The 26,171-nt window shown below is 40.5% G+C and overlaps 2 protein-coding genes across 2 annotated transcripts in view; both read left to right on the top strand.

Annotated features, from left to right (window-relative positions):
- Positions 1-186: 186 nt before the first annotated feature.
- On the top strand, positions 187-6,733 carry poldip2 (polymerase (DNA-directed), delta interacting protein 2; the record flags this gene model as incomplete). The annotated part of the gene is made up of 7 exons (XM_042486692.1): positions 187-265; positions 495-602; positions 1,501-1,637; positions 1,828-1,854; positions 2,023-2,148; positions 3,597-3,676; positions 3,810-6,733. Coding segments are annotated over 7 exons (672 nt in total), but the record flags the coding sequence as incomplete, so codon positions are not given.
- Positions 6,734-9,661: 2,928 nt separating this feature from the next.
- The window catches only part of lrrc75a (leucine rich repeat containing 75A), a 51,214-nt gene continuing 34,704 nt past the window's right edge, over positions 9,662-26,171 (top strand). Inside the window, exon 1 of the mRNA XM_042487240.1 lies at positions 9,662-9,910. Within this exon, the coding sequence (XP_042343174.1) occupies positions 9,662-9,910 (249 nt within the window). The remainder of the gene's footprint in view (positions 9,911-26,171) is intronic.

The raw sequence follows: 26,171 nt of genomic DNA on the forward strand, positions 1-26,171 counted from the left end.
GTTTGGTGATTAAACTGACGTTGAGCACTCTTTTAGACACCCTGTAAGTATATTTTGACTGTGTGGACATGTTGTGTGGTGACTGGAGAAGCTGCTGGGAGACTAAGCCGTCACTGTGGTGAAATCTAGCTATGGTTGTTCATTAGTAAGTGAGTCACCAGTGTGAGACTGTTGGTTTGTGTTTGACAGTCTCAGAGGTCTCAGACGGAGGCAGTGACGTTTCTGGCCAACCATGACGACAGCAGAGCCCTGTACGCCATCCCAGGTACGCAGACTGGACAAGTTGGCTGCATACCATCAGAGATGGACCCTATATATACAATTTCTAACAGTTTTTAATGAAAATTCATGATAAATAAGTGAAGATGCTTGACCACAGTGATCCTAGTCACCAGTTTAACTCCCATAGTATCCAAAACTTCCCGTTTTAGGGGGTTATAAGTGCTCTCTGTCTCATCCCCATGTGACCGTAAGTTTGTGTTTCTGTCCTTCAGGTCTGGACTACGTGAGCCATGAAGACATCCTGCCCTATAACTCCACAGAGCAGATCCCCATCCAGCACGAGCTGTTTGAGCGCTTCCTCATGTACAACCCTGCCAAATGTAAACCCTCTGCTACACTGTTTACTGCAGTTTTCAACGTTAATATCTATGTTTCTAATATAATTCTCATGAACATATTACTCCCTGCACTAGTATTATTATTATGTATAGTCTTAACAGTATTTTATTCTAGTATCTGGTATCATGAATAGTAAATAATAATATTCTGTGCAGTCAGTGTAAGTTTAGGTGTTATTCATTTCTGTATTTTAACATTGAATAATAGTGGTTGGTTAAGTAGTTGAATGTTTAACTTTTTATGCCATCATGCTGGAGACATTTTTGGGTTTCGTATGTCTATCCATCCGGACGTTTGTCTCATTTTCGTTAACGTCTTAAGGAAATTTCCTCAAATTTTGCACAAATGTCCAATTTGAGTGAATTATCAACTGATTTGATTTCATTGGTCAACTCTGGGTCATTCTTGGTCATTACTCGAGAATTTATACGCTTAGTATGACAAAATTTCACACAAATGTGTAATAGAATAAAATTATGACATTTTAGAGCCAAACTATGACATCAAAATGTTCTACAAAAACACTTTCTACTTTCACTTTCACTTTTGAGTACGAGCATCTTTTCAGCAAAGTCCATATCTGAAGCATTTATAATCATCATGGCTGCATATCAGTCTTGACAGACATGGGTCTAAACTGCGACTGTAGCTTGACTGGTTCACGGAGACATACATCTACGACGTGGTTACTATAGTTCGTTTTTAATAAGCAGTCTCACTATCCACCAGATCCACGAGAGAAGGTTTTTCTTTGATATACAACAAGTCGAATGAAGCTGCATCTCTAGTTCAGAAATGACCGTTGACATTAACTGGTGACTTTGCAGAAATATTAGAAAACTGTCAGTAAATATTCGTGTTCTTTGTCTTCCTCCGCAGCTCCTCCGTTCACAGCCAGAGACACCCTGAAGGCGTGGCAGGAGAAGAACCACCCCTGGCTGGAGCTCTCAGACGTCCACAGGGAGACCACTGAGAACATCCGAGTCACCGTCATCCCCTTCTACATGGGCATGAGGGTAACTGCAGCTCTTCATGCATAGAACCGGCATTAATTTACCCAAATATGAAGCTGCAGCTGGATCGTCTTTAAACATGCTTTGCATTGATGTTATTTTGGGTCTGCCAATCAAAACCCTGGCTTCTCTGAGCCATTTTCTGTTTTGGTTGCTTCTGTAAATGTTAATAGATTTCCGTCTTTGTTCTCAGGAGGCCCAGAACTCCCATGTTTACTGGGTGAGTAGCTGATTTTTCTTACTGTGGGGAACATCATGTGGACAGTCACAGTGGGAAATTAACACCAGCTACACACCAGGCACCGCTGTATTTCATGGTAGTTATTAACCCCGCCTGTGCCAGCAGACTCAGTGTATTAACATGTTTGTGCGCGTTGTCTTCCTGCAGTGGCGGTACTGTATCCGTCTGGAGAACATGGGCAACGAGGTGGTTCAGCTGAGAGAGAGGCACTGGAGGATCTTCAGCCTGTCAGGAACCCTGGAGACGGTGCGAGGGCGAGGAGTCGTAGGCAGGGTTAGTACACCGCACACACTCACCCACATTCAGTATCCAAAACTTCCACCATCTGGAGATGATGTCAGTTTTACCCAGTAAACTATATATTTTCACTCCTTTTTTACTGTCTTTGAGTACCACAGAAGTTACAGAACACATTACAAATACTGTTAAACAGTTGTTGGCTGTGTCTCAAAGTCATTCTACTTTTTGCAAGTTTTTTTTAGACAACCATCCATAATTTATTTTAAAAGAAATTCTTAGCTGGGAGCAACTCCTCCATTTGCTTTTTGCATTACATAACAAGACGAGTGTGCATCAAAAACACACTTAGCAATCAGCCATATTTTGTACGATTTCTACCTGGTTTAAGTATACTTTATTTTGTTACTTTTTCAATATAAACACAATACATATTCAAAACCTGCGTAAACCAGTAAGTAGTCTGGTTTTAGGACACAGCAGTGGTTACAGCTGTGATACACATATACTGGTGTGTCTGGTGTGTTGCAGCACAGCATGACCATCACAAATGCAAAGATCACATAACAATATTTATGCAAACCCTGACTCATTAGGGCTTTTTATAAATACAATAAATAATAAAATTATATAATATATAAATTATCTTAGATTTTGGATATTGAAATATTGTAAGTGTTGTCTTTTTCTTGTTTAAAAGGCTGCATCACGGTGAAGTGATGCTGTTTTCTTAATGTACCAGACTGTTCTAGCAGCTGTATTATTTTTTGTCATTAAGTAACATCGGGTTCACACTGAAAACTGATTTTGGTGCATGCCATGAAGCATGCTGATTTTCCATGGAGCACCGGCCGTTTGTTTTCGGCGCCCATATTAAGCCATCAGACCGTTCACACATGATGGGCCGCAACCCTGAGCTGCGTGGCAGGCTTACCAAACTGCAGATTTTTGGCATCTGGTCTATTATTTCTGCGTGCAGCGAGTGAATCTGTGTCATATATTAGATGTTATAAAATGATCTGATCATGATAAATGATAAAATATGCATCAAGTGCTTCCACAATGTTTTTTAGTTGTGTCTAAACAGAAAGGGAGAGAGATGAGCAGACACACAGAAAGAGACACAGAAGCAAGCAGAGACAGAGCTCTCTGTGCGGCCAGGTGACTTCTGACGGGCAGCTGCGGCGTGTCAATCAACATACCGGGGTGCTTCTGCATCCGTTGTGAACCAGACTTTATTCTTATGTCAACATCACCGATGACTTTTTATCAAACTCGTGTAAAAATTTAAAGAAAGCACCAACTGTACAAAATCAATGCAATATCAATATTGAGGTATTTGGTTAAAAATATTGTGATATTTGATATTCTCCTTATTGCCCAGCCCTAACTGTACAGCATATACAAATTCTACTATTCTAATGCAGTATACTGTATTATATTTATGCAATTGAAATGTTTTACATGTGTGTGTGCTGTGGCAGGAGCCCGTGTTATCCAAAGAGCAGCCAGCCTTTCAGTACAGCAGCCATGTGTCCCTACAAGCCCCCAGTGGTCACATGTGGTGAGTCTGCTCATTCTCACATCAGTTCATTGTCACACAAATCACATCACTGCTACATATTCTACTCTTTAGTACATCTTGTAAAGGCTTGTACTTTATGTACTTATGTACTAATGCTGTTATTTGTGTTTAGGGGGACGTTTCGTATTGAGAGGACTGATGGCTCCCACTTTGACGTTCGCATTCCTCCTTTCTCCCTGGAGAGCAACAAAGACGACAAAGCGCCGCCGGCTGGCTACACGTTCTAACTGCGAGTAGTCGCCTCCCACCTGTGAGGCCCCGGACACGTTGTCAGTCCTGGTCCTGGTTCTTTAGAATTGCCCTCCCTCTGTAACATTGCCTCAGTCTTCAGCATAAGAGTAACGCGGGTTATGCAAAGGGAAAATATTGCATCTTCTAGATCATCTGTGAGTAGTCAACTGCAATATATCACTGATTGAATCATATAGGTTAGTGAAATGATTGGCGTCTGCGCGTCTTCGCTCCATGTTGTGTTGGAGGAGACACGCACGGTCAAGTGGAAGGGAGGTTGGGAAGAGGAGTCAGTGTTGCCAAGCTGAGCTGGATGTGTTGTGCATCCAGCAGCTGAAATATTGAGCTGGTTGTTTTTATAGCGAGAGTATTCCCTGCTGAGCTGCGGGGACGTGGACCGAGCAGCAGCTCCAGCTGAGCTTCATACTGAATACTGAAGTCAACAAGTAAGCCATCACTTAAAGTACACGTTACAACCTCCTTTATGTAAACAGGACCTATGACTTTTATGCCGGACCCTATTTTCCTGTCATTGTTTTTTAATTATAATACTGCTCTGTTGCAGTTTAGTTACGTCAGACCTCTGCGAGAGGGAAATCAGACTGAATTCTGGGCTGTTTTTAGTGCTGAAGTTGCAGTGTTTTACAGCACTGAAGCACAGTGGAGGGAATTAGGAGTGACTGACGCTGATGAGCAGAAAAAGACTCCTTCAAGGTCCAGTGTTTAGGTCTAAGGGGCATATATCGACAGAAATGGAATAAAATATTCCCAACTATATCAGGGTTTACGCTAGATTTTTTGACGACCAGCATGGCCATAGTGAAAATGTACTGGAGGTATGTTTTAAATAGCCATATGACGGCGTTTACATATAACAGCTTACATTTAAATGGCGTCACCATAAATAACAAGCTCACTGTCCACAGTCTGGCTCGCTTTGATAAAGCAGATCTCCGGTCTAATCTATAAGCAGACCGGCGATGTGTTTGAGGTTTCCGTGGAAAACGTGATGCTACGACGTCACCAAACTACACCGAGCACACTAAGACAAGACCACGACTGCCGCTGATGCAGCGTACACTCTGAAGAGGCACGGACCCTCTCTGCACGGCTTCAGTGGATAAACAGATCCTCCTGTAATTAAAATCTGATCTGCATAATACACGTTTATACCGAAGTTGTTTTGGCACCTTATCTTATAGGTCACACAATGTTAGGTTATTTAATATGCTATTAATTTATTTATTTATTTGGCATATTTCCAGTCAGACATTTTGGCTGTTGATATTTTGATATGCAGGAAAATAACACATAATATCTGCAGAAAAGCTGGCATATGTCTGCTAGCGTAAACCCTGATAACTATGTTTTTATTAGTATATTATCACCTGAAAGTTACAACTGTGTTTCATTTCCTTAGATGAGCAGTTTATATCCACAATCAGAGCTCTTCCACGGAGTCTGCCACGTGTTTCTACGGTAGCCCAGAACGGACAATCGAAGTGCTGGCTCTAGTTTGGGCCATTTGTGTTTTTGATTTGGCCGCTGTAGCTTTGCACACGGGAGAAGTTTCAGTTGGTTGCAGTCTGCAGCCTCGCCACTAGATGTCCCTAAATCCTACACACTGGACCTTTAATCTTTAAATCTTCAAATCAAATCTCCAAAAATGAATTTTCAGTTAAAATATATATATCAAACAGTCAAATTTAAACTCCCCTTCTACAGTCTAACTTAGTCTGTGCAGAGAGATCTATCAGGTTTGAACGTCTTAGAATAAAGCCTCAGGTCTCTTGGCGGTCTCTCATTTGTCCCTTTGTCACATGGACAAGCCGTCAAACCGTTTTTTTCTTGTTTTTGTGTTTTTTTGTTTTGTTTTTTAAGGATGGCTTACCTGAGGCAGATAAACATCTGCGCCATATTCTCTACATTTCTATATGATCGATTCAGCTGCACTGAGTCAAAAATACTCTTTATTCCTTCATTTGAGTAATCATTTTGATGAACCTGTTACAGATTTGTGTGGAGAGCTTTTTTGAGTTCATAACTGCCAAGAAAGCAGCCACAGAGACTTCCGGATGTAGATGTATTTAACCCTTAAATCAATGGTCACAACTTCACTTCACACTGAGCTCTATTTAAGGGATAATGTGACCCATAAAAACAGAAAGCTGCCACAGTTATCATTTTGGTAGGGAGTTAATTCTGTAATTATATTTGTACATAATTTTAGTTATTTTTTTGATCAGTGCTTTAAAAACTTAATTCCATCCACTGTGCTTCAGAGTTGTGAAAGATCAAACTAAAAAAGTCAGGGGGGCGGGGATGGAGATTTTTCATAAGCAGTGACGTTTATGTGTTGACAGCCAAAAAAAGAATCCCTCCTTTGCTGGAGAGGAGGTGAGAGTCGGGTCTGAGTCGTCTTTGAATAACAGATGCAGCACACCATAATGTACTTAAACATGGCTGTTCGCAGCCAGTGTTGTGGATAACAGGAGAGGAGCGTGTGTGTGTGCGAGTGTGTGAGTGTGTGTGTATTTCTTCTCTGTAAAAACCAGAATGAAGTCTTCATCCCGTACACACACGCCGGATGTTGTTCGTTAAGGCTGACTGTTTGACTTTAGAAGCTCTGTAACGCAAAAAAGTCGTGAGGCGGGCAAGAAATTCTCTCTGGTGAAGTGAAGAAAGAAACTAACATTTGTTTTGATAAGGAAAAGTGATTTGAAGCAACTTTGATGGTTGAAAAACTACTGTAAATAGAGATGTAATTAAAGGCAAAAACAAATAAATAATACCTTTTAAAAAGCACATCTTGACATTTCTTGTCTTAAATTTTCAGTTTTAATGAATGCAGCGGTCAGTCTCAAACATGCTCATTAGAGGTGTTGTCTGCACATGGAAAGTAGTGTTTCATCTGTTGAATGAGCTTTAATCAAAGGTAATAATTTATTTAAAGAGCACTTTTCACTAAAAACATTGTCAATTACAGTCAGTAAAACCATACAGAATAAATAAAATCAATAAAGGCAAGACAAAAAAAGCAAGAAATCTGCATCAATCAAACATAAAAGGCAGGTGGCAGATTTTATTCTCTGTACATTGAATGTGTATTAGTATTATACAGTATATCTACTTCCTCTAACTACTGCTACAACAAATTACAGCTGTTGTATTATGAAGTTATTAGTTTATGAAATCCAAACAGCCACCACCAGAGGTCAGTGCAGTCCGCCCCGCGGTCACTGTCGTGCAGATAACTCCTGTCATGGACCATGTGATCACATTTACTGCACTGAATACTGATAACATGGAAATAACTCAAGTTTATCTCCTGTATAAAATAGCATTTTCCATATGCATGTTTCATTGACGCCAACTAGAAATAATATTTGCATTTTTTTTAAACTTAGGGACTGTTCATTATTTATGAGAGGGGAGGGGGTTGGTTTAAATGATTTTTTAATGAACTGGGAAGGGAGGTATGTTTTTGATATGGCAAAGGGAAGCAACTTCAACATTAAATGGTTTTATTTTGTACTTAAATACCCCCAGAACCCTCCCATAACCCTATAAAGCCATTTAACCCATTAAAAGCTGGGCATGTTTGTTTGATTTATCTTGAGTTGCATGAAATTAGTAAAAGATGTCAAAGAAAATTACCTCCTGCCCTCATAAATAACAAACAGTCCCTTATATTGTAGATTTCTTTATATCTGTATGTAAATGTATAGTTTGACAGTCACCTACACTTGAGAATCTGAAAAGTTGATCTCACTTAAAATAATTTTGGGAACCAATTTCCTTGAAAAAGTAAAGTAAATATAACTATTAATTCTTATTTATGTTTATTTCTAATTTTTAGGTTTACTTAAAATTTAGCTGTATGTACTTAATGTTCTGAAGTTGTTGCAAATTAAAAATGACAAGTGAAATAACCTTGATCTTTGTGAGTGACTTAAATTGATCATCAAAAAGAGGATTTTGCCGGTGATGACGTTAGGAGATCTGCAGGTTCTGTTTTGTTAACATGTTTAAGAAAATGCGAACAAAAGAAAAATAGAAAATAAGTATGCAGGATTCCCACGGATCCCTTAAAAAGTCCTGAAAGGCATTAAATTCATTCATTTCAAAATAAGGCCTTATTTAGTATCAAAATGTCTTAAATCAATCTTTCAGAAGTCTTAAAATCTGAATCTATTTTTCTGACTGCACTGTAAAATCTCAAAAATAACTGAGATCATCTAACTCTTTTTACTGGACAAAAAAGGTATTTTTTTAGGATACAATAAACATTTGGGCAAGCTTGTACATAATCTTAAGTAACTGATTGAAGTATACTAATATTGATATTGAAGTAAACCTAACATATAGATATAAAGTAAACAAAAATGACCTGGAAAAAAGTGCAGAAAATTAAAAAATATAAGTGTATTTTTTTTCTATAGAATAATTTTAAATTTGTAATTATAATTGTGATAAATATGTTTTTTTTAAATAGATGTTTTCCCTATTTAAATTCTCACCCTTTTTAAAAGCTAATTTTTATTTCATTTTATTTTATATTTGCAATTTGCAATTTGAGATATATCTCTTGCAAAGTTTGTAATTTTTTTCTGTAACACAATTTAAAAAATATATAATCAACTTGCTAGATTTGACAGTGTATATGATTTTATACAGAAAAAAACATGCAGAATATTAATAGGTATGACTCATCATGACCAGATACATGTGTGTGTGGAAAGGAGCCACGAAACATTAAACTGACACATTAAATTATGGGAACTGGCACCTCCTCGCCTTCCCACAGAAGATGAAGTGTCCGCGAGCTAACAAACTGCAAACTTGGCCGTGCGCAGTGCTCGTGCTCCTCCCGCCCTTCCCTCCATCACTCTGCGAGGCGGGTGGACTCACGTGCACTCGCTGCGCGCCCCCATTCACTTGAGCAGAGGGTGCAATACATAATTCAGTCCCAGTCAGGGAACACCTCACAGCCTCTGCCCTCCTGACGAGCCGCGGAGCTGCAGCCCGGACGCCGCTGCAGCCCGGACGCCGCTGCGGCCGCTTCCTGCTCCGGAGCGGAGGCGGAAAAATCCACCTTGGAGAAGGACGCGGGTTTGTCGGAGCTCGTGTTTGACTTCCAGCAGCGGAGAGGAAGGACAGAAGCAGCGCGAGGAGCAGACGGTCTGTGGTGAGCTTTCACGAGACGTAAACATTGCCATGCCCTGCTTCATGCACCACCTCGTTTCCTCCTCCTCCTGCGGGGTTTGTTTCGGAGGATAAGGGGAGAAAGGGGGAAGAAAATAGCGCTGCGGTCGAAGGTAACCGTGTTGGAGATGTGGTGAAGTTGTGTCCGGGATAGGAGGCTGCGGCGGTCGTATCCTGCATCCTGACTTTGCTGTGTCCGTGTTTTGCGGCCATGCTGCAGGCAGCATCCTGCGACCTGTTCCCGACCTGAGCTACTCTGGGATTAAGTTTACAAAAGCTGAAAACTAGTTCCACTTTTGGATGTTTTGGAGTGTTATTTTGAACTCTTGGGCCATCACTCGCTCTGAGTAACTGGGTTGATTATGCACATTTGTCATGAGCAGTTTGGAGGTTTTTTTTTGCTCCCCACACATCAAACTGCAGGTTTTTAGAAAGATGTGGTAATCTTCTCAAACGTCAGCCTGCCTCTGCATGACTGCTCGGTGGGGCCGGTCTTGTTATCATCACAGTTCACATTAACGCAGCACCATGGGGGCCAAGCAGACCAAAGGCCAGGAGCCCGGGGGGGCCAGCCCTCAGCACAGCTGGAAGCGAACACCCACCAAGGAGAGGAGCGACATCTTGGCCTCCCTCATGCTGAAGTCCGGGGACCGGCTGAACCGTGGTGGGACGCCGCCGCCCTACCAGCGCCGCATCGGGATGATCCAGGAGATGATGCTGATGGCCAAGCAAGGGAAGCAGGACGAGGCGACAGAGATGCTCAAGACGCTCCGACAGGTAACAGATATGTGTTTGTTTTGGAGAGTTTTGGGGTCAGAGGTTCACATGTCTAGACCACAACATCCTTATTGGCTTGCGGTCTCTTCTGGCTCAGAGGTAGAGCGGGTTGTTCTCTAATCTGAAGGTCAGCGGTTTGATCCCCGGCTCCTCTGGGCAACATGTCGAAGTATCCTTGGGCAAGATACCGAACCCCGAATTGCTCCCGATGCTGTGTCATCGGAGTGTGAGTGTGTGTGAATGATTACTGAGTAGCAGGCGACACTTTGTACGGTAGCCTCGGCCACCACTGTGTGAATGTGTGTGTGAATGGGTGAATGTGACAATGTAGTGTCCAAACGCTCTGAATTCTCAATAAGACTAGAAAAGCAAATACAGTCCATTTACCATTTAGAGGTGGGGCAAAATATCGATATTACGATATATCGTGGGACTTCCTCTTGCGAGACGTTATCAATAAACTGGCACCAAATATCAATATTTTCATTGAAACATAGATTAAAACAGAGAACACACTAAGCCCGTTATCATTTTTAACTTATCAGACTCACTACTTTATGGTTCAGGTGGTGCTTCTCAAATGCATGAGTAAAAGTGAAGAGGAAAACGGGGAAGAAGATAGAGAAAAAACAAAAACAGAGCAAAAAAAGGTGGAAAACAAACCCGGACCTGCCTCCCAAGTCTACTCCCGGGTTACACTGCCTGTGTGTGCGTCGGGGAATCTGTTAATTTTTCTTTCGGCGCCCGTGTTAGCAGGTTAGAGTAGCCACACTGTCTCCGTGAGCAGCGCTGCTCAGCTGCTGCTCAGCTGCTGCTCAGCTGCGGCACATCTACAGAAACCGAGTCTTGTAGATTTTGTCCACATGACGTGCAGTTTTCATCAATAATCGACAGTGAACATGGAGTTTTAATAGTCATACTGACTTCATATGTCCTTTCACCACACTTTCAATGTCTATACCCATCACAGACACGAAGAACTAAATAAACATCTGTTTTACTCAACCCTTCCTGTCTACGTTTCAAAATAAAAGCCCTCTGACAACGTTTCTGTCGGCAGAATTACATCAGTTAATGATGCAAGGCTTTTTATTGTGAAATATTTGCAGGACTGAGTTGTTGACGATAGAGTGGCTTGCACAGTTTCATAAACTAGTGAAGTATGCACTTTTAATTGTGGAAATACAGTTGTTAAAACAGCAGGCGCCTCTACAGCAGCGACGCAGCAACTCTAGAATCATTCTGCTTCCTGGCAGTTTGGTGTTTTGCCAGTTTATGGCGATTTTACATTGAATTGAGGCCTCACGTGAAAAAATTGCAGTCAGTGCGTGTAGGAGGCAACATGTTAAGAGTATGCACTTTGTTTTGTGTTGTTTCATCTCAGTTGTCAAATTGTGTGAAACTGACACCTCAGTGCAGAGAATAAATACACATGCTGCCTTTTGACTTTTAAGGGGTATTTTTCCCTCTTCAGTCACAGGTATAGAGACATATCTAACACTAATTCTCTATCAATGTATCAGTCATCTCAGAATCGCAATATCGTCATAGTATCGTGGGCCAAGTATCTAGATAGTATTGTTATTTTTGGCCAAATATTGTGATAGTATTGTTATATTTGGTCAAGTATTGTGATAGTATTGTTATAGTGGGCCAAGTATTGTGATAGTAGTGTTATAGTGGGCCAAGTATTGTGATAGTATTGGTCTCATGGGCCAAGTATTGTAATAGTATTGTTATCGTGGGCCAGTATCCTGATAGTACAGTTATGGTGGGCCAAGTATCTTGATAATATCATTATCAAGGGCCAAGTATTGTGATAGTATTGTTATCGTGGGCCAAGTATTGTGATATTGATGTTATCATGGCCCAAATATCCTGATAGTAGAGTTATGGTGGGCCAAGTATCTTGATCATATTGTTATCAAGGGCCAAGTATTTTGATAGTAACATTATCGTGGGCCAAGTATCATGATAGTATCGTTATCATTGGCCAAGTACTGTGATAGTGTCACTATTATGGGCCAAGTATTGTGATATTATCATTATTGTGTACTAAGTATCTTGATAATATCATTATCAAAGGCCATGTATTATGATATTATCGTTATTGTGGGCCTAGTATCTTTATAGTATAGTATCTTGAGTTACCCTGCGATTGCCGCCCCTCGTCTTTTCCCTTCCTCTGATCATTTCTCTCAGTGTAAGCATGTTGGTTGATGTCATCACTGGTCTGAGACAGAAGCCAGGCTCAGACTTACTGACCGTTGACACGCTGACTAAACTGATTCAGCGACTGACTGATGAATTGAGCGACTTTGTGCCTGTACGGCTGAACACGAGCCCCCTGGCTGAACCTGTTGTGCTCAGCCTGCCTCTGCTGCACCGGTTCAATGTGCAGACTGCTACGATTTATAGCCTTCTCTACGTCTTTCAAGACATTTGCAGCGCTCTGCTGATTCCTGCTGCTGCTGCAGAGCGAAGGGAAAGCCCAGCAGCAGACTGAAAGAACCGACAAAAGGGAAGCAGGAAAATAAAAATGCCACTAGTTGAATATTGAGAGCTGTAAAGAAAGAGAGGACGTGAGCGTAACAGGAGTGATATTATGTAAAGTTAATACGCGTTTATCATTGTGATGAAAGGAAACAGAGAGCGGCTGAGAAGATGTTGAAGGGAGAAACACACTCATAAGCTCTCATCCCTGAGGACGCCGCTGCACACAATCCATATGCTGCCTGTGTTTGCTGTTTATCCCCCTATGACTCAACCAGACAACAGAGCCTCGCTGAGCCTCGCGCTGCTCTCACAGTTTATTGTTTGGGCTTCGGAGATTTCCATCAGCTCCTTTCTGTTACTATTTACAGTTTTCCGATCAAACCCATTGAGATTGTTAATCCTTGAATCAATGGCAAACAGTGGAGCTAAAGAAACATGCTTAAAGATGAAGGACCCGTCTCCATCCGTCATCGTTAAGAAAGGGGATTACCATCTCTGGCACTGCTTGATTAAGCTGTGATACCCCAGAGGAGGATCTCAGTCTGCGGTCTGACAGTGAAGGAACAGCAGCACAGCAGTGTGGGCAGAGATCTTTCCAGCTCGGTCTGTGCGGCTCAGAGTAAAATACACCTTAAAACTGAGCTTAATTTAGTTATAGTCTGTTTTACAGTGCTGAAAAAAATAGGTAGTTAACTCTTTGAAACCTGGATCAATATCAGTTTTCGTGCTACATTAAGATGCCTTTAAAAGCATTTAAGACCTTTGAATACATGGGAAAAAAAGGCAATAAGCAACCCGGCAAGAAATGTCCTGCAAATTGCAAAACAGAAAAATAGAAAAAACCTGAACAAGAAAAGAGAGATTGAGTAAATTACTAGAAATTTAAGAAAAAAATGGGAAAAATGTCCAGAAAACTAATCATTCCCATTTCCTTGTTGTTTATTTATGTATTGATTTAATTATTCATTTTTTTAAAAAAATGTTTTATTTTTTGTGTGCTCATTTTCAGGAAAAAGTTTTGTAACTTTCACTTATTTTATTATCATTTGATCATCATTCCTTCTAAAGTTGCTGAAGGCCTCTTTCTCATGTTCTTGAACGAAATCAGGGCAGTTCGATCAGGTTTCAAAGGGTTTATAGTTGAGTCATTGAAAGAAAACTGACAACAGTTTGGAAAATCGTAGTCTCTGATGCCAAACATTTGTTGGTTTTGGCTTCTAGAGCGTGAGAATCTCCGTTTAAAGGTCCCACATTATGCTGTTTTAGATTCATCCTCGTATTTTGGGTTTCTACCAGAAAATGTTTACATGCATACAAAAAATACACCTAAACCACCACCAAAAAATACACCTAAAACAATAATAACTGTAACTAAGAAACACATAGTATCTCACTATGATGATCAGTAAAAGAGGAAGTAATGTGCTGGAACAATTGTGCCCGTATAGAGATGTTCTGTGTACCTAATCTGCACCACCTAAATCTATCTGGCAACCTGCATTGAGACGCAGCACGTCTCTTTTTTTACATAAACAAGATATAATGTGCTAATTGCTGAGCTTTACTGGGATTCACCATTAGAAGCGAGACGTGAGTCATCGAGTCTTCAATGACTCCATCGTCCATAAATGTCTCATCCGTCTGTCAGCAGCAGCTCGCGGGGGGCTGAGTGGACAGCTCTAACATGAAGCTGACTGACAGCAGAGATTTACTGAACCAAAATAGCTCTTATGGCTCCAGAAGAAAAAAATCAACAGTGTTTGTATGTATTGATTCTGGGGCTGAGCGATTAAACGATTACGATATCAATCGTGACTTTTCCTCGATTGAAATATGAGATGTAGTCGATAAAACGCATTCAGCCATGTCCGCTCCACCCTCATTCTCTGCTGGTGTCTCCGCCGATGTCTCCGAATGTCTGCTCCACTCTCATTCTCCGCCGACGTCTCTGCCGATGTCTCCGCCAGAGCCTCCGCCGATGTCCCGGCCGATGTCCCGGCCGATGTCCCCCGAATGTCCGCCCCGCGCTCATTCTCAATTTCTGCTGTTATACCGTCATCAGCGTTGATGCTGATGACGGTATAACAGCCTGATGCTTAGACTTAGATGGTATTGTGGTATTACGGTATACCAGGGTATTTAAAAATCTGAGCACGTTTTTCAATACCATCATAAATACAGGTGCTCCTCTTTCTATTAATCTCATTGTATGTAGTGCACAGCACGCACCACCAGAGCTCTGGTCTCGACTGGTGGAACAAGCAGCTGAGCTGAAAGACATGCAACACCTTGTGGTGGAGGGATACGTTACAGGACTGTAAACAACCGGCGGCCAGCAGGCAGAGAGAAACCGTGTGAAACAACGGCTTATTTTTTTAGAGCAAACTTGGTGAATTAAGGCTTTATTTTGACCAAACCAGAGCTGGTGATTGTTGGAACAGTGGATTACTTGCAAGAGTAACCAAGATGGTTTGGGTGACTTTATTTTGTTTCTGTCGAGTGTGAATGAAGCATCTTTTATGATGAGTTAGCCAGACAATTAAGCCTCGTGAGTCTTCTGTGAGGTGTGACATTATGACTTTTTTAAACAATTTTTGGATTCCAGTTATTGTACCGTCATATACCGTATACCCTGGTGAAATTTCACAAAGGTATGAAATATTAGATTAGAAATACTAGATTAGATATTGCCAAAGCCCTCTGTCCCATTTTTAAACAGTAATGTTTTAATGAGCTTCAATTTTGGAAAAAAGCACGAGCGCACCACTTTGCTTCAGTCGTACTGTGAGCGATGAGTCAGCAGCGGCACAGCTCATGTCATGTTGTGTCTGAAAGGCCCTTAACTGGATGAGTTCCTGTAACAGTGTGATCAAGATTGATGATGATCATATTGGGGCTGTTTTGGTGGAGCCTCCAGCAGTGGTTCCCTGTGCACAGTGAGTGATGCACATGATGCACATGCCTGTAGCGGCAGCACTGCTACTGGTAAGCAGATTGTTTGGAACAAGCCATGCTTCCTGTTTCCTCCTGCTTCCAATGCAATATTCAGTGCTACAGATTCATGTTGTTCTATACTGAGTACACAGGTTCAGTACTCATCTGTATACATAGTAGTAGTATAAATGTCCTGAAAAACAAGACACCTCATTTTATAAAGATTTTTTCCACTTATCAGAAAATTGTTTTGAAGTACATGTGATCGCGCATTTTAACAGATATTTCCAACCTGACAGGTTAAGCTACTGCACTTTAAAGTCCCTTTATTGTACTAGTAGCTCATGAGAAGAGAACAGCTTAAATTGTCAGTACTGAAGTATCTTTCCTTATCTGGCCTCATTGTAATAAGTGTAGGCATTATTTGCAGACAACCACTCTCCATTGGACCTCTATTATGGCACCAGTTACAGCTACTGGGAGTGTTGTGGTGAACTATAAAGCTCCTCTTAGCACTTAGTGGACTAACTTCTTCTTCCGTCATTAAGCAGCTTTAGCACAATTTACTGATTTAAGATATTTCCTGATATCATTATTGTTAATATTATGAAATTCACATTGGTTATTTAAGCACTAAGCAGTGTTGCTTGTGCTGCCGTATGAATTGAAAGGAGAATGACTGTGATCCTTCACATGGCCCAGAGCTTTGATCCAGTGGGTGACGGTCGGAGGTCAAGCTCTTCTGACATCTGACATATTCTTCGTTGCTGTTGGTTGGGAGCTGGGGATTAAAAAGCAAGAAAAATCCATTAGCATGATGCACTCAAACACAGTCAATGCATGGATGGATTACTAAACTGGCCTTCCATGCACAGGCCCAGGGGCCCAAAGTGTCTGGGGGCCCCTCTGGCCTTCACTTGCAAAATGTCACTCATATTAACAAGAACATATTAAAATCAAATGCAAAGAAGTTGAAAATAGACATAATATCACTATGAAAATAGACGAAATAGAACAAAGAGATGCAAAGTAACTGCTGAGACACAAAAAAACTACAAAAATCAAGCAAAACAACCGAAAAGAGACCAAAAACAATTAGAGAGACACAAACCGTCCACCAAGAGATGCAAAGAAACTTCAAAGAGACACAAAAGGGGGCAAAAAACAAGAAAGAGACACAAAAGGGGGCAAAAAACAAGAAAGAGACACAAAGAAACTACAAAGAGAAACAAAATGACTGCAAAGAAACAGCAAAGAGACACAAAGTAACTACAAAAAAATGGGGAAAACAACCACAAAGAGACACAAAATTAAAACAGAGAGATGCAAAGAAACTGCAACAAAAAAAAAAAACTACAACACTGGCAAAACAACCACAAAGAGACACAAAATTGCCAAAGATTGCCTCAAAGAGTCAACATTTTAAAAAAAATTATACACAAAACTATCTCAAAGACATGCTAATGACTTCACAACAACAGAATAACCACAAATCCATCAGAAACACACTCTGGGTCGTAAAAGCTGAATTGGCAGAGCTCCGGTGATATAACCATCGGTTGCATCTGGCTTCATATTCAGGGCTGTTTGTGATCTGGCAGAACAGTACATGGCGGACAGATCACACCATGAATTGGATGAAGACAATTACTGAGGATAAAGACAGCAGAGAGGAAACAAACACTATGAGCGTTTAACTGCAACAGAAACTGATGACGAGAAAGAGGATTCGGTTGTGAGTGATTACAGAGACGCTAAAAAAAAAAAAGAGGAAATGACAAACGAGAAAAAGAGAGGAGAGAGAGTGTGAGGAGGCTCACTCTTCTCTTGCAACCAGGTTCTCCTCCATGTTGCCCAGAAACCATGGCGATGGCCAAAGTGCACGGGCTAAATAGACATTGATTTATCAAGCAGGAGCTCTGTTAAGCGCTAATGAGGAGGCCACCTCCTTAATCAGCGGCCTTCAGTAAACTACACACCAAAGGTTGCATCTCTTCACCACTTCCCCCTGAGCCAGTCACCAAACCAACCACCAGCGTCTGTGAAAACCTCCGCGGGCTCTAAATTTACCCTCAGCGTTTCCCTGTCTCCAGCAGTAAACAGTAACAGTCAGAGGGGCTGTTTAATCATCTTATGGTATGAGAGCAGCGATTTGTCAGATAATGGGGGGCTGTTGTGTTGTGGTCATCATTAATATTTTAAGACTGAAGCTGCAAGTCATGGAGAAAATGGTTTGGTCAATAGAGTATTAATTTTGCATAAAGTTTGGCTTAGTTATATATTTAATTTTCTAGGACTGTAATCCAGCAAAGAAAATCTAAGACTAAAATTACTCTTCAACCATTTGTTGATGGAGGAAACAATTTTGCACGTTATCGCTAGGTTGACTGTGTCAGTCCTGGCAGTCAAGGGTTTATCCCGCCTCTCGACCACTGACCAGGAGTTTACAGGCCTAAATAACAGATTGGTTATCAGCTGGTAAAATTTACATTTTTTCTTTAGGGAAAAAATTAAATATTATTTGATCCCAGCTTAGTAATTGCAATGCAAAGAAACTGCAAACAAGCACAAAGCTATGAAAATGGACAGAACAAAGAGACACAAAACGACCACAAAGAGACAAAAGAGATGCGAAGAAACTGCAAAGTGAGACAAATTAACTACAAAGATGGGCAAAATAATAACAAAGTGACACAAAACAACCATCAAGAGATGCAAAGAAACAGGAAAGAGACACAAAACAACTACAAAAACTGGCAAAACAACCACAAAAAGACACAAAGACGCAAAGAAACTGCAAACAAGAAAGAGACACAAAATGTCTACAAAGAGACACAACACTACAACCAAGAGATACAAAGAAACTGCAGACAAATAACAACAGAGACACAAAATGACTACAAAGACACACAAAGACATGCAAAGAAACTGCAAAGAGACGCAGAATAACTACAAAAACGTGCTAAACAACCAGAGACACAGAACGACCATCAAAAGATGCAAAGAAACTGCAAAGAGACACAAAATAATTATAACACTGGCAAGACAACAACAAAGAGACCAAAACATGCACATTTAACAGCTAATGTGAATATTTTCCGATGCCTTTACTCTCCTATATCGGTAAACAAAATATTTTTGGGTTATGGACAAAACAAGACATTTCAGGGCGTCATGTTGGGCTTTTTGAAACACTAGTTAACATTTTTCACCATTTTGTGACTTTTTATAGACCAAACAACTAATCGATAAATCTGAAAAATGATCAACAGATTGATAGACAGTGAAAATAGTAGTTACTTGCAGCCCTGTTGACTTTGCATTTGCCTGTTTTCCAGCTCAAAACGTCCACCCGAGGAGTCAGTGTTCCCCAGAATGTAATTCTCTGCACAGCTTGCTGCAGATGCTCCCTTTGGCTGTGTTGATTAAACTATTAAATAGAATAAAAGAGAACAACCTTTTACATACATTGTACAGTTAATTGCACATCCTCCTTGGTCTTTTTTCCGGTCTTATCAGCTCTTGAAGGGCAGTGTCTCAACATGGTGCTGTTTGATTGATTCAGCTTTGTTTTGGAGGCTCTTTGAATCACAGTGGTGCGAGTGCTGCCTGCAGTCGGTACAGTCTGTGCCATCACCAGCTAATTTCACTTCTTTCAAGTGCAGTTTTCATACAAAGGTACTTTCAACCTTGTGGCAATTTGTACATGCTGTCACTTTCTGCTGTTGATGTTCAAACCGCGGTGAAAATGTCAAAGCAATATTATTTATGTAACCACATGGTAGCACAACCTGCGACATCACGTACAAAATAAATTTGCTTCCTGTAGGATGGGCTCATTTATTGTTCACACCAAAATTACGAGGAGCCAAGTCAGAAAAATGTGTAGTTACCAGGTGATCTTAATTTCAAGTTATAAATATCTGGAATTTCTCACAGCTATAATATTGCCCACTTTGAGAGAGAACTTACAGAAGTATTAATAAATCTAAGAATAAGTGTCTAAAAGGCAAAGGACTGATAGAAGTTACAGCAAAATAAAATACAACCATTTGAGCTAATGAAAGTAACAGTTTAACAGTTTTGTGAAGGACAAAAATATTGCATATTTATAACATAAAACATGCAGATTTTTTTTCTCCATCAACAGATTGATTGGTTGAAGAGTAAGTAGAATTTTAGAAGATTTTCTTTGATTGATTACAGCCCTCGAAAACTAATTACAACTTTTGTTGCTGTTGTGTTGTCATGCCTTCTTTGCCGACTCGGGTAGATGTTTCTTTTTCTGCAGTTTTTAACAAAAAGATTTAGTTAAACATTGCAGTGTTTTTAAACATGTTATTGCAAAGGTTTAAAGGTTTTAGTCATTGCTCATTTAATGCTGTTAATTTTAAATGATAAAACTATGATTAGTGCCAGGATGCCTTAAAAAAGGAATGGAGAGTTAATATTTATAATTCTCAGTATATGAGGCTGTTGTGTATGGCAGGGCCAGGGAGTAGAGAGTAATAGAGAAAGCTATGGTTTCAAAGTGATGGTTTGAGGTTTTTTGCACTGCTGTTTTGAAGCCTCAAATTTGGCATTTGCAACTGATCATATTTGAATGAGAGCTGTGGAGGAGCAAGCGCAGGATCTGACTCATGACAGTGGTGACACCTCGCAGACAGACAATCTGTCACTCAAAGGGCCCCGCACATAAATATGCCAACGAGTTCTCATCGCAAAGTGTCACATATTGCCACTTTGCAGTAGACTTTAACGTCTACATATTACACTCAAGGTATCCTTCTGCGTCTGCCATTTATGTGACGGGATGTCGCCACTGTGATGTCAACACAAGCTCATCGATGGATTATGCTGCAGGTGGTTCTGGTTAGGCAACAAAAGCACATGACAACCAACGCCAGGACGTCAACAAACGCACATGCTGGAACGGATGTTTAGGATTATGGGAAGGAGGCACATAGTAAAGTGTAGAAAAAAACACACATTTAAACATGCAGCAAACTCTGGACTTCTGCATGAAAGTCCGGAGTTTGTTGGACCCGTCCACTGCCCCTCCCGCTTGCCCTATAGGCACCCTCTTGCTCATTATGTTACGTTGTTACTGGGAGTGTTTCAACATGACGCCTGCGGCGTATCATGCGGACGCAACAGGTTCCAGTTTCTCAAGTGCCGCTGCCCGTCTGCGTATCAGGCTGCCGTTGCATTTTAATAACAATGCGACCAGTTCTATCAGGACATTTTCTAAGCTGATGACGTTCAGGGGTGTATCATGCAGACGCGAAAGGTGGCCCTTGGCACCCGGATAGGACACTGAAAGCACCATCATGGCGGCAGTATTTGATGACTTTGGAATGAGAATGGGCTGAATGTGCATAACTTTTGGCCTTAATATAATGTAAACTTGTGAGTTATCTGAAAATTCACCCTCTTTACAGTTGTCATGAATGCTGAAATTCACTGAAGAGATCAAAAGCTTTTTTTTTTTTTTAACATTTTAACATGGGGGTCCATTGGCAGTGACTCCCTCTTGGAGTCAGCAACAGCTGGCCATTCAGAGAGCTGCAGTTTTTTTCACTTTTTCATTTTTCAGCCTCGTAGATTGCCGCTTATCAGCTAAAGAAACACTGCAGACCTTTATCATGCAAACGTTGTGATTTGTCTAGAAAGCAACAGGTGGAACTTATAACATTACTGATGGTCTAATTCCATCACCGTGTCCCGGTGAGCAGTGCACAGGAGCAGCACCCTGAACCTGGAACAGCTGAATGGAATGCAGCCATCATTTATGTTATTAACTCACTGAGTGCCAGCCCTATTGTATAATGGAAAGTGGCATGTGCCAGCTTTTCTGGACATTTTGAGTCATCTTTCAAGACCGAATAGCTCAAATGAAAGAAGAAACTCTCTTTTTCGTCATGGAAAAAAACGTTTGTTTGCACCTTGTTCCAATCTTGATTTATCTGAAGTTGAATAGAGGCTAGTTTGTTTTCTAGAAAGCTGAGAAAAATGCATTTTTGTGAAAGGGAGTCTGTCAAGCAAAACAGTGATTTGAATGTTATAATTTTGCCTTCAATGACATAAAAGACATCTGAAAATTGTATTACAAATTTTATTTTATTGTAAAATAAATATGCAAAGTACAGCACAATGCAGCAAATCATGGCGCCAGCTCAGAGAGAGAAAACCTACAAAATACAACCGGAGTCCTTTTCCATTATTCCTACCTGCAGTATTCGGATGACCGGGCCTGCTTTGAACCCGAATCACCTCTGCACAGATCACTCTGCTCTCTGATCCCGGCTACTTCACTGTGACAGCCGCGGAAAACACACTTTGACGTATATATTCGTCAATGGCACTCAATGAGTTAATCCCGCCTGTGCTTTTCATCCTGAGACGTATCAAAATGTCAACCAGAGATGAGCTCTAATCAGCCAGAATAATCAACAACACCCGTGTCACTGCACAGATGTTTAATTTATGAAAATATAATTATTATAATGATCAAAGAACCGCCGTCATATCCGAGGTGGATGGTGCTATCTGGTCAGTCTTTGATTTTTAATAAAGGTCAATACCAGCTTCGTGTATGGCTCCTCCTGCCTTGGTTGCCATTTCCTCTTATTTACCCAAGAGCCTGCACTTGAGCCCTCACTGTGTCCAGCTCCGTCTTTGTTCATGTTCAGCTGGGTTCAGACCGCCGACGCTTTGATGCTGACCCGCACTAATTAGTGTGGGTGGTGCTTTCTAATGAAAGAGAGTCCCACACTGTTTTCCTCGTAGCACAAATGGTTTGTGTGTGTTTTTGTGCGTGCACTCAACACGCTATCCCCTTCAAGGAAGTAGACAGTGCATTTTTATTTTGTCCTCGTCATGTATATTTCATAAAGGGGCCGTTGTTAATAATGTATATCTTTTCTGAAGAGTAAATGCCATTTATGAACACCTTGCAAAAAATAGTTCGCTATTGTTTTAGTGTTTTTTATGATTTTTTCACCACTGCAGACCTTATCACCAAACACACACACACTGTCGGCGCTGCATTTTAAATGCATTAATGCTGGTTCGTGAACCTTCTCGTGTCTGGATTCTTATTAGAGCGAGCTGGGGGATTTATTACCATTCAGGGTTGATCTACAGTATTTGCATAGCGCTTCAAATCCGTATCACACAATGAGGAAAGACACATTGTGTACTCCTCTGACTCACCCCGAAACACAAACACAGAAATGATCTGTATTGCTTTGGTTTATCTGGTACCAGTGATATTTTTTACGGCATGAAAATTCATCAAAAAGCATCCAAATGTTTCATTTTTATTAAACTCTGTGTTTCCTTTTATACTGGACATATTTTCATTGAGGAAATGTAATGGATGTGGTTTATTTCTACAAATTGCAAATTGTCATTGGCCATTTAAGGGAATAGTTTGATAGTTTGAGGAAATAGGTTTTTTTTTCTCATCAACAGAGACATGAGAAGATTGTAGTACTCTGTGTCTCTAGGCAGCAGCCGGTTAGATTATTTTAGCATAGAGAGGAGCTTACACTTAGTCTGGCTCTGTCCAAAGTACAAATGCCTCAAAATTTTACTTGATACACTTAGATGCTGGATGAGACACAAACAAAAAAATGAAGAAATCAGGTTTTGTAAAGAGTAGAGAGCAGCATGGAGGCCGGTGAAAATGTTATGGTGGTTGCTTCTTTTTTATATTTTTTACTTACTTGGTCATCAGTGCAGATTTATTTGCAGTGATGTACAAGTGCTGCTTGGACAGAGATGGATGCTATTTTCTGGCCACAAAAATCACAGTAAAAGTACTTTATTTACCGTCCTTATAACCGTATTTTATTTAATGTAATTAAAACGGTACTTTCACCTTTATTATATGACAGTAGCTACTTTATTTAACTTTATTCCAACTGCAGTTCATTAAATAATTTGGTATTTTAGTAGTTAACTTAAGTTTAGAGGACATTTAAAAATATTGAGCTATATATCATGTATTGTGATATAGCTCTAAATATTAAATTAAATATTATTTTAAGCCCTACTTTAGTGCAATGTCAGAGTCAGTATCAAGTTGAACACACTGCAGAAACTGCAGCTGATAGAAATAACCAGTCAGTAGTTTTTTTAATTCACAATTTATCATCCATGCATCGTGGATGGACTGAAAAAAAGACAATGCACCCACAATGCATCTCGAGTGACTGTGTAATCGTAAGAGGAAACTGTGTGGGTCTGTTTATCCTGGTTACTAACAGCACATATCATAACATACACCTGTTGATGCACTAATCATAGGTTTCTCTCATCTGCTGTGTCGCTATTAATGTCACTCTTATCTAAAAACACAGCAGCTGACCCAAATCTGTGTGTGTGTTTGTGTGTGTCATTCAGTCACAGCGCCTGTCATTATTTACCGCCCCGCCTACACAAAACAATAGGCAGCATGGAGACCTCGGTGAGTCATACCTTTCTGTGGGAGAGCGAGCATCTCTGTCTCTCTTCTCGCTTTCTTTTTAAAATGCATTCACACAAACACACACAGACTTCCAGAAAGAATTTCAAACCCACTGGCATTAGCATTAAAAACAGTGTGTGTAGATGAAATATAAAAGAAAGAAATCTATTACGTATTGTGTTATGCAGGAGCGTTACTAAGGATGTAAACACCTGTCCATACACACGCCCATCAGCAAGTCACAGACTCAATGGCTGCTGTCGTCATCATGAGTGCAAAAAGGGATGTGCATTTCCCCCAAAATGTTGAAAGTGATTCTTTGCATACTTAAATCGAGAAAACATGGGTCTGAATTAGGGGTGGGCGGTATATCAAATATACTCAAGGTATCGTGCCTTGTTTCATGTGTGATACATAAAATAATTATATTGCGAATATCGAATATCCTGCAGCTCTCCACCTCTCACAGACACACACACAGAGCAGGGCTTTTGCAGAGCTCCAGACCGTGACTACTTAATCACATTTTGCTACCATGGAGCGCTACTGAAATTTGCAAATACTATTAATATATAAACTGGAAAGTTGTCAGTTTGTTTCCAGCTCACATAATCATCATTTTCAGCTGCAGTAACGGTTTAACCTAATGAGAGGTAGTGGCGGTAGTGTGAGCAGGTGAGGCCCGTGTTTATATTTGCAGAGCTCTGATTGCAAGTTAGTCACAGTTTGTCACCACTGAGCACCAATGTGACATTGAAATATTAGTAATATTTGAACTGGGGGAGCTGTTTGTTTTTTGCCCGCTCAATGTGAAAGAATCCTCACAGTTAAAGGTGCCATAGTATCTGTTTACCCGTCCAGCTGTTGACCGGAAGCTTCAAGTCCGAGCCAGATCCTTCAAAATAAATGCACCATGGGGCATTTTTTTGTTGCATTATTCCTTGGGAAAAACACCAACAGGTCTCTAAAAAACACCCACGTTTGGTGGCTAAAAAGCAGTTGGAAATAAGATTAGATTAGATGTCCTTTATTGTCCCCGTGGGAAACTAGCTCTGCTCAGACAAGTACGATACTAAAGACACCACACTGAATAACAGAACATAAATATACAAGATAAATATCACAGCATAAAACAGGACTCTAGGGGTAGAAATGCGGCAATAACTCCTTAAAACACACCAGTTTTGTTGTTTGCTGGTCTCAAACACTTGTCTCCAAGGTGACACGCCATCCACCATCCCCTCCACTCCTTGATGACAAAGTTAGTTCAAATGCTAAATCACGTTACAAAAATTAATAATTTGCAGAAACATACAATGCCAACGTTTTCTTCAAGCAAAATTTTCCACTTGTATTTAAAAAATGTCAATATCTAATAAGCAGATGACCCAGACTTTTGCTGTCTACATTCATGCCCCGCAGAGGATTAAACCTTTCCATTTTACACTGTGTGACTAAATGTCAGGATTTCTCATAATCAAACAGGCCGGCTGCCATGAAGTGAGCACATTCAAGCTACCGAGGGAGCCCATGACCTTTCTTCAACTCCCACACTCAGGAAAAACTTTACATTTTTTTGTCCTTCTACAAGTCCGGCTCTAAGAACAACAAACTGCCACGATTTTTTTCAGTCACTTTTATATTCTGCTGTGAAGGAACATTACAGTGCTGATGGTATTTTAGACTTTTAATCTTGTTCCCAAACAAAATTTTAATTATTAATGTCGAACAAATGGTGTGACGCTGAATATGTGCAGCCAGCTCTTTGCTTTGACTTTAGAGTCAGTGACAGCAGTTTTGTTACAGTCCTCAAAATACCTTAAACTGCTCCGGTCTAATCCTCTCCTGTGTCTGTGGTTTTTTTTTTTTTTTTGTAGCAGAGCTGTCATTCATGTTGACTTCTTAAGATTTAACAAGACGGCCGTTCATGCACGAAGCTCTGCCAACAGGTTAATGCTTCGTCGGCTTTGATGGGGCTCGAGATGTGACAAATTTTCTTTTCCCCCCACCAGCAGGCAGACTGTCAGACAGCAGGAAGCGATGCAACAGGCTTTAATTTAATGCTTACGGGGTCTGCGGGTTTACAAAGCAGCATGGAAAATGTGAAAGCCTTTCAGACTTCAGCTTGCACACAAGAGATTTATGTTTATGTGTGTATTCCTATGTGCATGAATGAATTTTTACCATATATATCATGTAGTTTATGTGCTTTTCTGAGTTTTAATTGGTCTTTTTTTCCCATTTATTTTCATTTTTATGCCTCAACAACAGTAAAAATCATGGCCGGAGTCATTATGTTTTTATTCTTGTAAATGCAATATCTCAAGAACGCTTAGAGGGAATTTCTTCAAATTTAGC

The sequence above is a fragment of the Plectropomus leopardus genome, chromosome 5, assembly GCF_008729295.1.
Source record: "Plectropomus leopardus isolate mb chromosome 5, YSFRI_Pleo_2.0, whole genome shotgun sequence".
Lineage (NCBI taxonomy): Eukaryota > Metazoa > Chordata > Actinopteri > Perciformes > Serranidae > Plectropomus > Plectropomus leopardus.